The 14,088-nt window shown below is 46.1% G+C and overlaps 1 protein-coding gene across 1 annotated transcript; it reads left to right on the top strand.

The window, feature by feature from the left end:
• The first annotated feature begins 1,980 nt into the window (after positions 1–1,980).
• TMEM207 (transmembrane protein 207) lies at positions 1,981–6,071 on the top strand. The gene is made up of 5 exons (XM_054283109.1): positions 1,981–2,076; positions 3,899–3,936; positions 4,332–4,376; positions 4,823–4,962; positions 5,923–6,071. Exons 1-5 carry the CDS (start codon positions 1,981–1,983, stop codon positions 6,069–6,071), a joined length of 468 nt encoding a protein of 155 aa, XP_054139084.1.
• The last annotated feature ends 8,017 nt before the right edge of the window (positions 6,072–14,088 follow it).

Genomic DNA, 14,088 nt, shown 5'->3' on the forward strand with positions numbered 1-14,088 from the left:
GCTAGCCTTCAGACACAGAATTGTCCCAAAGATGGGTCTCAGTTTTGCAAAACCTGAAGGCAGCAGTGCCCCAGCAGGCAGGGAGCAGCAGGAGGGTGCCAGCCCACCAGAATTTTGGTGCCAAACCTCTCTGGGTTTTTGGTGTCCAGTCCTGACTGTCTTAGAGCAAAAGCCGAGGCTCTTTATGGCATTCATGTATTCAAGCTACTCAGCTGATCATGGACAGGGAGAGTTTTCCTGCTGAAGCAGTGATTCTTTTCAGAATTGGAATCACTCCTGAAGCAAAAGACTGGGCTATTCATGGACCCCCTTTAAGCCAACTCTGTCTCCTTTTGTCGTCATTACAGAGAGTGCAGGACAGGCTTCACAAATTGCCGTCATCCCTTGGAATCCCTGTATGGGTCCAACCAGCAGAAAACATCGAAGTTTGCCTCAAGACCAGGAGCTGAGCAGTGATAGAATTCAATTATTTCCCTTTTCTTCTGGAAATAAATCCAGAACAGAGGCCCCATGTTATTTTTCAGTACCAGGAGCTCATTGAGGTACCTGCCCCCTGAAATACCAGGGTTGATCCATTTGGTGGCTCTAAATTGAAAGTACCCTGGATGCTGATATGAGGGAAGTAATTGTGAGAGGAAGAAAACTGAAATTAGTTCAATGATGGATGACCTCACTGAAGCCTGTAAGATTGTAAGAGTCACACAAGGAACAAGAGTTCCCAGCAAGGCTGTGCACATTTTTATACTGCAGGAGCTTTTACTTTAAGAAAACAGCTAAGAAATTGGTTTGGCAATTTACTGTTGAGCAGCACTGAAAAGGATTGGTCTGAAGCAGGACAGCATGTTCAGACCATTTATTTTGTGTAGCACATGCACTTAGCACCATGATGAGAGATGCTTTCTCAGCGAGCATCATTTCAGGGACTCGCCTTTCATTAGTGCTGAGCTGGAAGTAAACATGAGGGAACACCAGGGCTTGGGCTGGGTTTATGCAAAACTTGAACATTAAATAACAAACCCGTGTTGTGCATGTATATCACAGCTGGTCAGACTTCTTGACCTTTCAGCTGGAGCAAAGCCACAGAGGTACATCTCAAGAGCAGCTCGGCTTTGTCAATCATTACAGAAGTAATGGCATCCCAACATAATGCTTAACTCTGGAGTGACAGCTAAACATATTCATGGCAACACCCTTTGTGTTAAAATCTGGAAGAACTACAGTTAATGGTGCATTTCAGCCACGGGCTGTAAACTTCTGTGACAACCTATTACTGACTGCTGAACAAACTGGGACTGTCCCTTCCAAGGGGATCAGGGCTATGGTGCAAACCATCTTCTACCCCTGTGTAACCACATCACCTGGATGGCTCTATAGGAATTGAACGTGCAGTGAAATTTTGTGTCCCTTGTAAGAATCATTGGGATGTATGGGGTTTTTTAAGCTGCATTTTCCTGGCAAACCCTGACAGCTGCATAACAGCAGTGCTGGTGCTGGTGGTGGGTGTCTCAGGCTGGGAAGGGTTTCCTCCATCCTTGGTGCAGGTTTGAGGTGGTTGCACAGTGCACAGGGCATGGTTAGAGCTAACTCTGCTTTTTTTGAAATGCCAATATTCCATCTGAAGGCAGCATGCCATGAAAGTCTGGCCCCACTGCACAGACACCAGTGACTCTGTTTGTAGCAGCTCCTGTTAAATGCAGCCGTGGGTTAATATGGAACTAAGCCTCAGCAGCAGGAATTTGTGAACAGCTCGGAAAATACCAAAACAACTGCAAGGTGCTGACCTTAAACCCGTGTTCCTTTAACTTCTGGTGGCTGTTTGTGTCCCTGCAAACCCAAATTCGCTCCCTGGCTAGCGGTAATTTCTGAGGCGCAGGAAGCCATTGGGTAACGTGTTCTCTGGCTGCAGGCACCATGTGCAGGGAAGTTTTAAAAGCACCAAATCACAGAGGGTAAAACACTGCTGCAAACAAAGCTCTTCCAATGTTTCTCACATTAATGATGCAGAGACCTGGAGCTTTGTGTTTAACTTCATGGATCACAGCAGGAACCGCAGTTCTGTGTTTAACCTTCTTCCAGGTAACCAACCCTTCACTGGGACCAGGCTGATTTTAGGGATTTTGTCAGGGGGAGGGGAAGGTTCCAACTTTTATAGAATTTAATAATCAGCTTTCTATTTTTATTATTATTCTGTGAAGGATTTGTTTTTGAGAACCTAATGAATTTGGGGAAGATTTAATGCTCACAAAAATTCCAATTAATGCAGAGAAAACACTACTGCCTTTGTCCTTTATTCTGTCTGTGGCTATTGAGATGGAAGAGCTTGGGGCTTCAGCAGCACGGGTGGGTGTTTGGCTGCTGTGACAGATTCCTGCCTCAGAGCAGATGCACTTTGCTGCAGTTTAACCACGCTGAGGTGGCTCTGCTGAGCTGGTTTGAAGGATGATAAAAGAGAGGCCAGAGGTTGTCATTCAGCCATGAAAAATACTCAGGATACATGTAATCACAGCAATCAGCTATCTGCTTTTGACTTGTTATTTAATAATCAGTTGAAATGCAAAAAAAACCCAAAGGAATTAAAATATTCTGCACCAGGGTGCATGTGTGACATGGCAAATTAGTTCAGTTTTAAAAGGACACGTCTGGAAGAGTTGAAGCTTCTGTCTTTTTCTCTATTCCTCATTTGGATTTCAGCCACTCGTGAAATTTCACAGATAATGCTTTATATTAAAGACTTGCTGTGCCCAAAAACCTCTGGTGAAACTGGGACTGAAAGGCAATGTGTGCACAGGATCAGACACGTTATAGAGATCTGAGGGGGCATTTCTTACTGTTTACAGTGGCTTGAGCTTTGCATAACAAAAAGAACCTGTTAATTAGAGACTTTAAAAGAGATTTTTTAGTTATGCATATTTGATACAAATTTCTAGTTCAGAACAGAGCGTTTCAGTTTGACTCAAAGTCAAAAATCTCTAAGTCTTTCGGATATATGCAGAGGGAAATCCAAAGTAATTATTTACAAATTACATTCTAATAGGTTTTTTCCGAGAAACAAATCTAAATTCCTCTATCTTGCTCATTCTGCTTCCCAGTGTTATCACAACTTTATACCCAATCTGAATTTTTTTGTAGCAACATTGGACAACTGTAATAACACACATAACACCAATCAGCCAAAATAATCTATTGACCTGGATTCAATTATACTGATGAACTGCTCTGGTTACTTTTTGCACAGATAATATGAAACTGAGGCTAAGATCAACAAGGCTTGCAAAAATAAACTGGTTTAAACTGAGAATAGAAAATATACCTGAAAAACAAGTTTCAGGTTCGCATATTTGCAATAGCTGAAACCTGACTCTGGGAATGATGCACCACTACTATCTGAAAAGAGGAAAATGCTGGGTAGAGCACACTTCTGGTAGAAACAGCTCCAATTTACTGCTGCATTCACAATCAGCTCCCAAAAAAAAAAAAAAAAAAAAAAAAAAAAGAGCCATAGAACAAGAATTTGGTCATGGGCATTTTCAGCAGGTATTTCTGAATAGCAAAGCCCAGTGCAGCAAGCAGGTCTCAGACTCCAGCTGGTGTTTCCCTGCTCTTGCCTTTCCCTCTTTCACATCAAAAGGAATGCTTTCTCCTTGGCCTAGCTTTCATCTGCAAGCTATTGAATTTATTGAGCTCTTGGTGAGGTTCTCTGCTGGTTTCGATTTGGGCTGGCTCAAAGCAGAGCCCCACAGAGGCAGATCCCCAAGGAGAGGTCTGGTTTCAACCCTGCAGGATCAGCACTCCTTTTGCTCTTCCTCTCCAATTTGCCACTCTAAGAACAGTAATTATACTGATAAATTGTAAAAAACAAAATATACCTGCCCTGTGTGATTTACATGTGTGTTTTCAGTCAGCAGACTCCGGGTCGGACTGTGAGCTTGGCGAGAGGTGAGTGTGGCTCCATTCTCTCACCCAGGCTCTTTCAGGGGTGCTGTGCTCCTGCCTGGCACACCAGCACAGCTGAGGAATGAGGACTTCCAGGAAAAGGCCACTTAGGGATGGTTGTTTTTTTCCAAAAGAGGAAATAGAGGCTGGCAACCCTTTGGGTTTTCAGCAAAAATGCTGGTGGAGGGCGCCAGTGTTGAAAAGCAAACAAGTGGCATTCTGCTTCTTCCATCACCTGCATTGCTCCCATCCACACAGAGAAATTTTTAATGGGCTCCCTTTATGGAAGAAAACTTCTCAATCTTCTACTTACTGATAGTGCTTGGTAGATGTGCTGGGGTGGGTACAGCAGCCCCCTCACACTGGACTGGGAGTCCTTTTTATTCTTCCCTTTTTAGGTGCGTTGGACAGAGCGATGAAAACTTTAGCAGCTGGTATGTGTGGTAAGTCTCAGATCTGCTTTAAGGGGAAAAACTGGCAAATAATATTCTTTGATGGATATATGGAGAGAAAGGCATTAAGAGAGACTGATAGCTAGAGAGCATTGCTCCTGGGCTGTCCCTGTGTTCTGTCTTTACAAACTAATGGAAATCATTTATCCATATCCTCCTCACTGTACGCTGACAACTGAGCTGGGAAAAAATGATGGATTGTGTCAGGGAGAAATGTTTGAATTTCCAGCCAGCACTGGCTGCTGAGTACTCAGGAGTGAGACATTGGTTTCTGGGGACTTTGATCATGTCCAGTGTGCTGGTGGAGAAACACAACATTTAAGGGCTATTTGCAAAAAGATGTTAATGAATATGTTAATTTGAAGACATGCAGCCATCTGTCGGTGCTGCCCGCAGATGGTGACAGTGCTGTTCCTCCGCTGCTGCCTCTGCCTCAGGTTCCTGGTGCTGTTTTTCCTGGCCCTGCTCCTGTCCTGCGGGATCTGCTGCTGCCTGCAGTGCTGGCTGAGGCGCCGGAGCCTCCTGCCCCGACGCACCGTGGCTGTCTTTGCCCTCAGCAGCTCCGATGCCTTCTGTGGTTAGTCCTGTCCCTGCTGCAAGGTCCTGCTGGCCCTGGTGGCCTTCCTGTGGCCCATCCATAACCCAGTAAAAAGCAGTGAGGCTTGGGAGCTGGGATGCAGCCAGGGGCTGCATTGATGGTGAACGGTGGAGTGCCCAGCTCTGGCATCTTGGGGACGTGTCCAGACCATGGACTAGGGGGCTGAAGCCACATCCACTTTTCACTGAGCCATACCTTGGTGCTGTTCCTGTGTGTCCATGTGTCCCAAAGGTGCCTTAGCTGGGGCTTGGCCAGGCAAACACTGCAAGTATGTGGCACTTTCTCCTCAGTGCCAGGCCACTCAGTGGCCCAAGACATTGGGGCAGCCACAGGCTCTGGGGTCAGGCAGCCTTTTCCAGCCTGTGTCCTTCATTTCTCATTCAGGCAAAACTGTACTGGTCTAACTCGAGCCACCCCAGTACAGCTCGACTGGCTAACACACCCTGGTCTGTCAAAAGATTGTCCTGGTGGGTGCTGTTCATTATTGAGGCTGCCACCCTCAGCATTCCCCCAGGAGCACCCAGATTTTGAGGACTGGGCTATAATGACTGTGTAGCAACCAGAACTGATATGGAGTATGGCCAGCAGCATCAGCAGGCTGAGCCAGACAACATCCCTCCAAGAAAAATAACGCTAATCCTGTCATTAGGCTAAGCCCTTCCCAGAGGACATATTACCTGCTTGCTGGGTGGTCACAGACGGTGTCTCCACTGTCTGTGGTGGGAGGACCCACCCAAACCCACCCAGATTCCTCTGTCCCAACTTCTTGTATCTGGAGTTTGTGGTGAAAGACTTTGTGATGCCATCCTTCAAAAATTACATCCGTGCCTTTCTTGTTTCCAAGTGGTTTGGCAGCTCCTCCTGGGCTCACCCCTCTCCCTCCCACGCTTGCCCTTCACGCCTGTCTGCTGTACAGTGGTGACTTTGCTTTTTCCCCAGCTGCTGAAGCACCTCCGTGCCCCTTCTCCGGATCCCTGAGCTCCTGCAGGACTGCAGAGATTTCCTCTTCTCCTGCCCCCTGCTTCAGCCTCGGGGGAACTGAATTGCCTCCATCTTATGAGGATGTTATGAAGGAAAACAAGCTCTAGACACCACATGTTGGCTTTCAGGGATCCTGCTTGGTTCATCAGAGATCTTCCATCGTGCCAAAGGAGTGTGAGATCAAATCAGCCTTTTCCACAGGTCGGCCGAGAGTCTGAAAAGCTGCACAAATTTCATCTGAACCTGAAAGACGAGACTAAATGCAACAGAATAAATGCCAAAAATATGTGTTGAATCTGTCACAGGAGTGCAGCTTGATATTTTGATATCTCTGGATTTCAAGAAGCTTCCTCAAAGGCCTGAATGCATTTGGGGTTTCTGGCTCAGCCTCTAGATTTATCTCTCTAAGGCTGCTTGAGCTGGTGCAACCCCATGTATTTTAGGACCAAATGTTGATAAATGACTTGGTAGTTACTTCTCAGGCTTGGGCTGCCTCCTTCACTCGGCACTGTGCCAAGAAACACCCTCTGGCAAAGTCATGTTGTTCTAATACATTGCAATGCAATCATGCCACTCTGTGATGAAGGATCGTTTGCCACATTTAAAATATTTAGCACAGCATATCAGATTTGTCTAGTGCAAAAGGCAGCAAATTTATGGCCAGGGAAGAGAAAACAAGAGACAGGGATTATGTAGGAGTAGCAGTGGCAGGAGCTGGTTACAGTGCCTTAAAAAAAGGTGAGTTTGCTCATTTGAGCTGTTCTTAATTTCATGATGACGGTCCTCAGCTAGTCTTGCCCTAGCACTGCAGACCAGAAGGCTTTTAATGGCCCAGGACCCACATGGAAGTCCCCACAGACATGAATTAGGGGCTTAGGTACTTAGTATTTAGCTACAGAAATCTATTAGGATAAAGAATGCCATTGAGGCATTCAATTTCCTTTGAGGTGATCACTGCAGACAGGATGGAAAAATAAGAAGCCATCTACACTGACTTGTACCCACAGCGGATCATCTCAACCAAAGCCATTCCTTGGAAGTATTAGCCTAACTAGTTCTCAAATTATTGAAGAAAGATGCTGAATTTTCCCCTTAGCTGGATTCCAGATGAAAGCAAAGATTCCCCTTTGTTTGTCATGGGCAGGGCAGGCCACTGAAGGCTGCATTCAGCCTGCCGGGGCTCTCTGCCTCTGCTCTCTCCATGGCAAGGGCTGGGGGATCTGTCAGACCTCTCCTGCTGCAGAAGGGAATGCCAGCCCTGGTCCTGTGCTGCCATGGAGCCATGAGCCCAGTTTGGGCAGCTGGGTCCATCTGGGATCAGAATCCCAAAAGATTAATGGGAGCCCACAACCTGCCTCATGGAGCACCTCCCCACCTGTAGAGCAAGGTTAGCACCAGTTCCTGTGCTCAGGAAGGAGACTGGGAAGATAAATGCACTAAAGGTTATCATATTCTCATAATGATTCTATGTAAGTACATTTGTTAGATAAAGAATTGCAACTTATTTTGAGAAAAAATTATTTGCCAAAACCACTGCAAATTATCTCCCTAAAATCTTATTTTAGAAGCAGCTTTAATGTTTGACACTTGTGTGAAAGGAAATAAATTTCACTTGTAGCCAAATGAATGTTTGTGCCAGCAGGCTAAAATATTACTGGGTTTATTAATAAGGAAAATTAGCAAGTACGGACTCAGCCAGGGGAGAAATCAAGCAACTTCTGAGTGTCCTTTTGCTGGCTGAACTTACTAAGACTTGCAGGTAATCAGCACCTCTCAGGATCAGATCTTTCACGTACATAACTGCTTCCACCACTCAACCCCTTCAATTTATGCCCTGAAGCATGAGATTTGATTATGTTTGTCACTGCAGCTTGCATAGCCTGTTAGTGGGCATTAAATCAGCTGTCACTTGATTCCCACCTACACACTGTTAGCTTCAGTGACCCCTTCATGGCAGAGAACTCCACAGGTTGTCTGCATTATGTGCTGCATAAAACATTACTGCCTCCTGCTTATTAATGGCTTGGCTCTAAATAAATTGCTGCCTTTAATTTCACTGAATGTCACCTTCTAATCAGATGGCTGGAGAGGCTAACAAGCAAGGACTGCTCAGGTTTCAGTGCCTCCAATCCCTCTGCATCCCTCTTTCTCCAGGAGCAGTGATTCCTGAGGTGTAAATCCTTCCCCAGCCACCCAACAGAGGGCAAGCAAGACTTTCAGCACACAAAACACTGCAGGGAAGGGGTTTGTTCCCCTGCTGCTTGTGTGCATTCAAGTGTGTTCAGTTTCATGTTTGAGGTGCTTTAATTATGCACAAAAGGAATCAAATTTTTTCCATCAGAATTGCAACAAGTGACTCACAGTAAAGTAAGCCAGTGCCTGTCCTGAAGTCAGGCTCCATCTGGAGTCACCAGCGTGGGAGAACCTGTGTGCTGTGGTACCTGTGCAACACCACAGGAGCTTCCAAAAACAGCTGAAAGCCAGGAGGTGTCTGCAAAAAAGAGCTCATGTAGAGCTGCTGTGGGGAGGACATAAACTGATATTGCTGCTGGCTTGGGGTAAGGAAGGGAAGTACCCTGAGAAAGGGTTCAGAGCCCTGGTCCTTGGCTTCCTGATCAATGGAGTGGAGAAGAAGATGGGTTTCTTTCTTCTATAAAAGCATTTCGGGTGGCCCCACCAACCCCTTATTATCTATGGAAGCTGCTTGTCCCAGCTTGCCACCTTGCTCCTGTGTTCTCCAGCAGAACAGACAAGGTTTCTCCAGACCTGTGTTCCCATTCTTACACAAGCAGAGATTTTGCTGGGTAATTGATATTTTTATAAGTACTCAGCTCTTAATGAGGGCAGTTAAAGCAGTTTGGCTGATGTTTCCAGAATTGCAAAGAGAGAAGAACCACTTCCTTATAATTCATCACCTTAGGAGTAGGGTTCACCTTGGAAAAGCACTTGTCCTGCTGTGACTCTCTGGCTGCCACTCATCCTCTGGTTTACACTTCCTGCTGACTTTGAGAAGAAATGGCAAACAGCTCTAGAAAAAAAGCAGAAAACACTAGAAGGCAGATGTGTTTCTGGGGGAACTTGTCACCAGCAAGACTTGTGGGGGGACATGGGAGTGGTGCAGAGTTGCCAATTGCTTGGTGACCAGCAAAGGACAGAGGGAATGTGGTGGGCACGCGGCTGGACTTTCACATCTGCAGATTAAGAGCTGAATAATAAACTCATAAAGTGGCTCTCAGGCAAAATAGAGCAAAGCCAGAGGTAGCTGAGCCATAACAGGGCATCAGTTTGGAATGCCAGGAGGGTTGGACATGAAAGATGGGGAAATAATTTATATGCTCATTAATTTTTTAATTGTCATCCAAAATTCTGCATTATGGGCTGTAGACTTCTGCGCAGAGAGGATGAGGACGGGGCTGGGGACAGATGCCCGCTCTCTTTGGGTCACTAGATGGCACAATTCTGGCTATTTTCTTCCTTGCTCAAAGGCATTTTGCAGCAGGAACCCAGCAGCTACGGGGAGAAAATAGTTCTCGCTGCCGTAGCGGCGGTTGGACAGAGCATTTCAGTCATCAATCACTTGCCCACAATATTTAACAGATGCAGAAGAACAAACTGCGGGAGTCCAGCCCCAGCTGAGAGAGAAAACCTTGTGTTCTTGGTGGAATTTTACTTTTCTCTCCTGGAAAGTTTAGGAAATGACTCTGAGTAGATGTGTCTAGGGTGAGACAAAGTCCTCAGCTGCTGGAGATGCATTGCTGCAGGTGTGCACTGAGGCCTGAGCTTTGTGGCTACCAGCAAAGGTTCAGGTAGCCTCCAAAATCAATTCCCCATGCCCAAGGGCTGGTCCCATTTGTGCTGCTGCCTTTTGTGTGTCCTTGCAGGAGAGCAGTGATTCCCTCCACAGGAGTCAAAGCAGGTCCTGAGCAAAACCTGGATGCGGGTTAGGGAGACACAACACTCAGTGCTTATTGTATCCCGCTGATGTTACAGCCTGTAAGGAAAACACAGTTCTGCACTGCTGCTCCTGTCTCCTGGAAATAATTGTTCAGATCCACTGAATTCACACCAAAATCACATGGCAATGTCTGTGAAAAGGCAGGAAATCCATATCCTGGGAAACACTGACGCAGCTGCAGTAGGAGATAGCCTAGTTCACAAGGTCACAGTAAGAGTGGGCACTAATTACAGCTGGAGATGTTAAAAGCCCTCCTGAGCAAGGCTGATCTGGGCAGGGAGAGGATGAGATGCTGCAGGCAGAAAAGGACAGCCATTGCAGGTGTCATTTTTTTATCTCTCTCACTTGCCTGTATGAAAATGGGAAATCAATAGTTATCTGTAAGGCATGGAATCAACTTAGCAAAGATCTTACCTAAACACTTTACTGCTTTCCATAACCTGCAGCCAGCCCTGCCAGAGTGCATGGAGACATCAGGGAGAGGACAACGGGGAGCCCCAGTCCAAGGAAGCACCCTGGGGCAGGCACACAGGCAGGAAAGGTGCTACTCCCTGCTCTTAGCTAAATCCCTGACTCTCCCTGTGCCCTGGGAAATGAAAACAGAGGTGCCCAAACACAAAAAAATGCCCCTTGAAAGCTAGTGAAAATATGGAGAAACCTAAAAATCTGTTGGAACTGATGGAATCAATGTTGGGCCTCAGCTCAGCTGGAAATTGCAATTGAGCAAAAAGCCTTGGTAAGCCATCAATGGCCATCAGGAGGGGAAAATCAGTCTATTGTCATTCCCAGTGGCTGCTGCTGAATGGAATGCAGGTAGGTATTAAGGAAATACCTTAATAACTGAGCTCACCTGATACATCTTTAGCCTTAGGGACTGGTTGTGATTTTGAAAGAATAAATAAGTTGTATTTACTTTCTGGGAGGTTTCTTGCTAATGAATATATAATTAAACTAAAATAGATCTGCATTGTGACCTGATAATGAGCTAATGAGGAGTGAATCCTGCAGTCATGAAACCAGTGTCAGTATTAAATCAAACAGGGATTAACAATTAAATATTAACAGCTGATCAAAACATCAGCTAGACTGTTAGCAGAATTTGAATAATGAAGCAATGCAGTACTGGAATGGTTACAAAACATTAACCTAGCAAAACTAAGAGCTGCTGTGACCTTTTCCTGCTCCTCTTGTGCAGGAGATGGGTCCTCAAAACCTACCATAGAATTTGGCTACAATAGAAGTATGATTAAGGAATTAACTCTTATTCTATACACATACTGAAGAAGAGAGGCTCACAAGTGTTGATGCAATATTCTCGATATACAAAGAATATTTGTACAAGAATTCTTTGTGTGTGAAGTGTATTTGAGGAGGATGAGTTAAGGTAGTATTTGTGCTCTATTTGTGTTTCCCAAGGAGGAACACAGGGCTGGAGGGACCAAAGAAACTAATCCTTAATATTCACCCCTCATCAGGGCATAGAGATTCAGTGCCCACTGAGCCACTGCTTGGTGTGACCCACGGGTTGCAAGTCACAAAACAGCTCCCACCACCTTGAAACAAACTGAAGACCATTCAAGATAAAGGCCAAAAATTCTCCTCTATCACTGAACAGGAGAAATCAGTGATCTGAGATTTGTAATTACACCTGCACTTCTTCTCTGCTAAACAAGAAATAAATCTTCACGGCAAGAAATAACCTTTGTGCTCAGAAACAGCTATGGAAAACAACAGCAAGAGGCTGGCAGGCATCCCTGAGTGTTTGTGGGGAGGGATAATGTGCTGGCTGCATAGGCTGTGCAATTTTTGATGCAGAGTTGATGCTTTTGCTGGGTACCTCCTCCCCAGGAGCAATCTCTGAGCTGGGTGAGCTGGGCTGAGGCTGCCTGCAGCATCTCTCCTCCCTCTGGGAGGCTGAGGGAGCATTTGCCTCTCTGGGCAGGAGCGGGGATGTGGGCAGTGGAGCAGTCACTGAGCACAGCTCTGCCTCTGGGGTGTGTTCACCCTCCATCTCCTTCCCACTGTGTCTCTGAAGGACCAGGGCAGCAGGGACACAGCCCAGGAAGCAGAGCCAAAAATGTTCCCAGAGTTTCCCTGCCCTGGCAGAGAGAATCAGCAGTGTCAGTTCTTCTGCCCCAAAGACCCACAGAAAACATATTTCTGATGGGGCTGTAAAAAAGTTTAAAAAAAAAAAACAAAACAAACTGCCAAGTTCTGAATGCAGTTTCCAGCTTCCTGCAATAACAGACAAAAATTCCTGTCACCTCCAGATCTCTTTGTGCATTCTTGGTACAATCTGTGAATTCATCACATCGCTCATAACTCTTGTACTTGTTGTCTCTCAGGACCTTGTAAAAAAGCCTCCATCACCCCTCCTACTGTGTTTACATCTGTTTGATATAGCTCATCTGTTGGCAGTAACCTGCTCCCAGTTTGGCTGACATAAACGTCTTCCAGCCCAACAGCACGAACTCTGCAGGCACAAACCCTTGCCTGGACAGCAGAGCTGCCACCAGGGCTCTGCTGAGATGGTTGTGCTGTGCCCTCAGCCCTGTGCAGATGCCTGGCTCTGCTGGGATGGTTGTGCTGTGCCCTCAGCCCTGTGCAGGTGCCTGGCTCTGCTGGGATGGTTGTGCTGTGCCCTCAGCCCTGTGCAGGTGCCTGGCCCTGCAGCAGGGCCATATGGAGCTGCTGTTGTCCTGTCTGTTCCAGGCCCTGGGTGTTTCTCAGCTTGGAGCCATGTCAGGGCTGGGTTATGTTTTGGCCTTGCTGGTCAGCTCTGTGCTGCAGCACGAGGTGCTGCTTCCAGGAGAACCCATCAGAGGACTCGGCCCTTCATTTTCCATCATAGGAGTTATCAGAAGTGCTGCTTGGGATGCAGTTCACTCCAACTTCAGCCAGCCCATCTCCCTCTGGGCTACATAAGATAAAGTTTCACTTCATACTGTCTGGGAGAAGGAAATCCAGCCTCCCCATCAAGCAGCCCATGGAGGAAGCCTCCCTCTGGTAGTGCTTCACACCCAGCTGAGACTCCAGCTTTGTTTCTCCACTGCCCCATAGCAGATAAATCTCTGTGCTGGGAGACTTTTCTCAACCCTCAGTGGCCCTTATATGGTGTGGTGCCCATGGTCAGAAAGGACTGGATTTGGACAGTTCCTATCAGCTCTAAGAAAACTCTGTCTCAGCTTCTCTCTATTAAATGCATGAAAAATGTTCACATCCATCCTCAGGGAACATGTTAAGCCACACAGGGGTTTTCATCCCCCACCCTAGTGAATACCTGGCTGATGCCCTAACCTCATCCAGCCTATGGCAGCCTGGATTGCAGCCAGGGACAGCAGTCCTGAACTGGGTTTAAATACCTTTTAATGGAAAGGGACAATAGATTTTAGTATCATTTTTCCTAGCTTCTAGTTAATGTAGATATATTGTAATGCACAAGTTCAGGTTTTGGATCTTCACTCACTTCATCCAATAAATGTTTTTATTAAGCAGAATGAAGCTGGCAATTTCTAGATTTCACTGGGTTTAGTAGTGTACCTTTTAACACTGACTGAGAAGGACTGTATTTTTCAGGCAAGAATGCACCTGCATTTACAATCATTTCTCACTGCAGACTCATGGACCAAAGAGAGGGTCAGACATTTAACACAGCTCTTATCTCTTGAAAAGCTCCCCAGCTGCCTGTAAGAGAAGCAGACCCCTCTACTGAGGGCACAGGGTCCAGATGTTGTTCAGGCAGTCAGTCCCTCCCTTTGCCAGGATTTTCTCCTTTGTACACTCTGGTGACACATTGCCAGATGTGGACCAGATCCATCTTGCAATTTGGGTGTCTTCATGCAGAACACTGTGCTCTGGAATGGCTGGTTTATCTCATTTCCACCAATAACGTTGAGACAAATGCTGAAAAGAGTTTGTGTTGATTATTTCAGTCTGTGCTTATACAAGTGGTCTCAGCACCCAAGGCAAGAGGATTCCAGAAATCAGGATCTTCTCAGAGTTTACTTTCTTGAAGGAAAGGAATTTTGAAGCCCTTGTAATGAAGACATTGTAGCATACAGCAGATCCTTGAAATTCAACTGCATCTGTATCACAACCACAAGAGCTTGAGTCTCTGCGCAATCACTACAAATTAAAGCAGAGCTCTTTCTGGAGCACTTACCTCCTGC

This window comes from Melozone crissalis, unplaced genomic scaffold, assembly GCF_028551555.1.
Source record: "Melozone crissalis strain CALT ecotype California unplaced genomic scaffold, PUWL_Pcris_2 ptg000034l_1, whole genome shotgun sequence".
Taxonomy (NCBI): domain Eukaryota; kingdom Metazoa; phylum Chordata; class Aves; order Passeriformes; family Passerellidae; genus Melozone; species Melozone crissalis.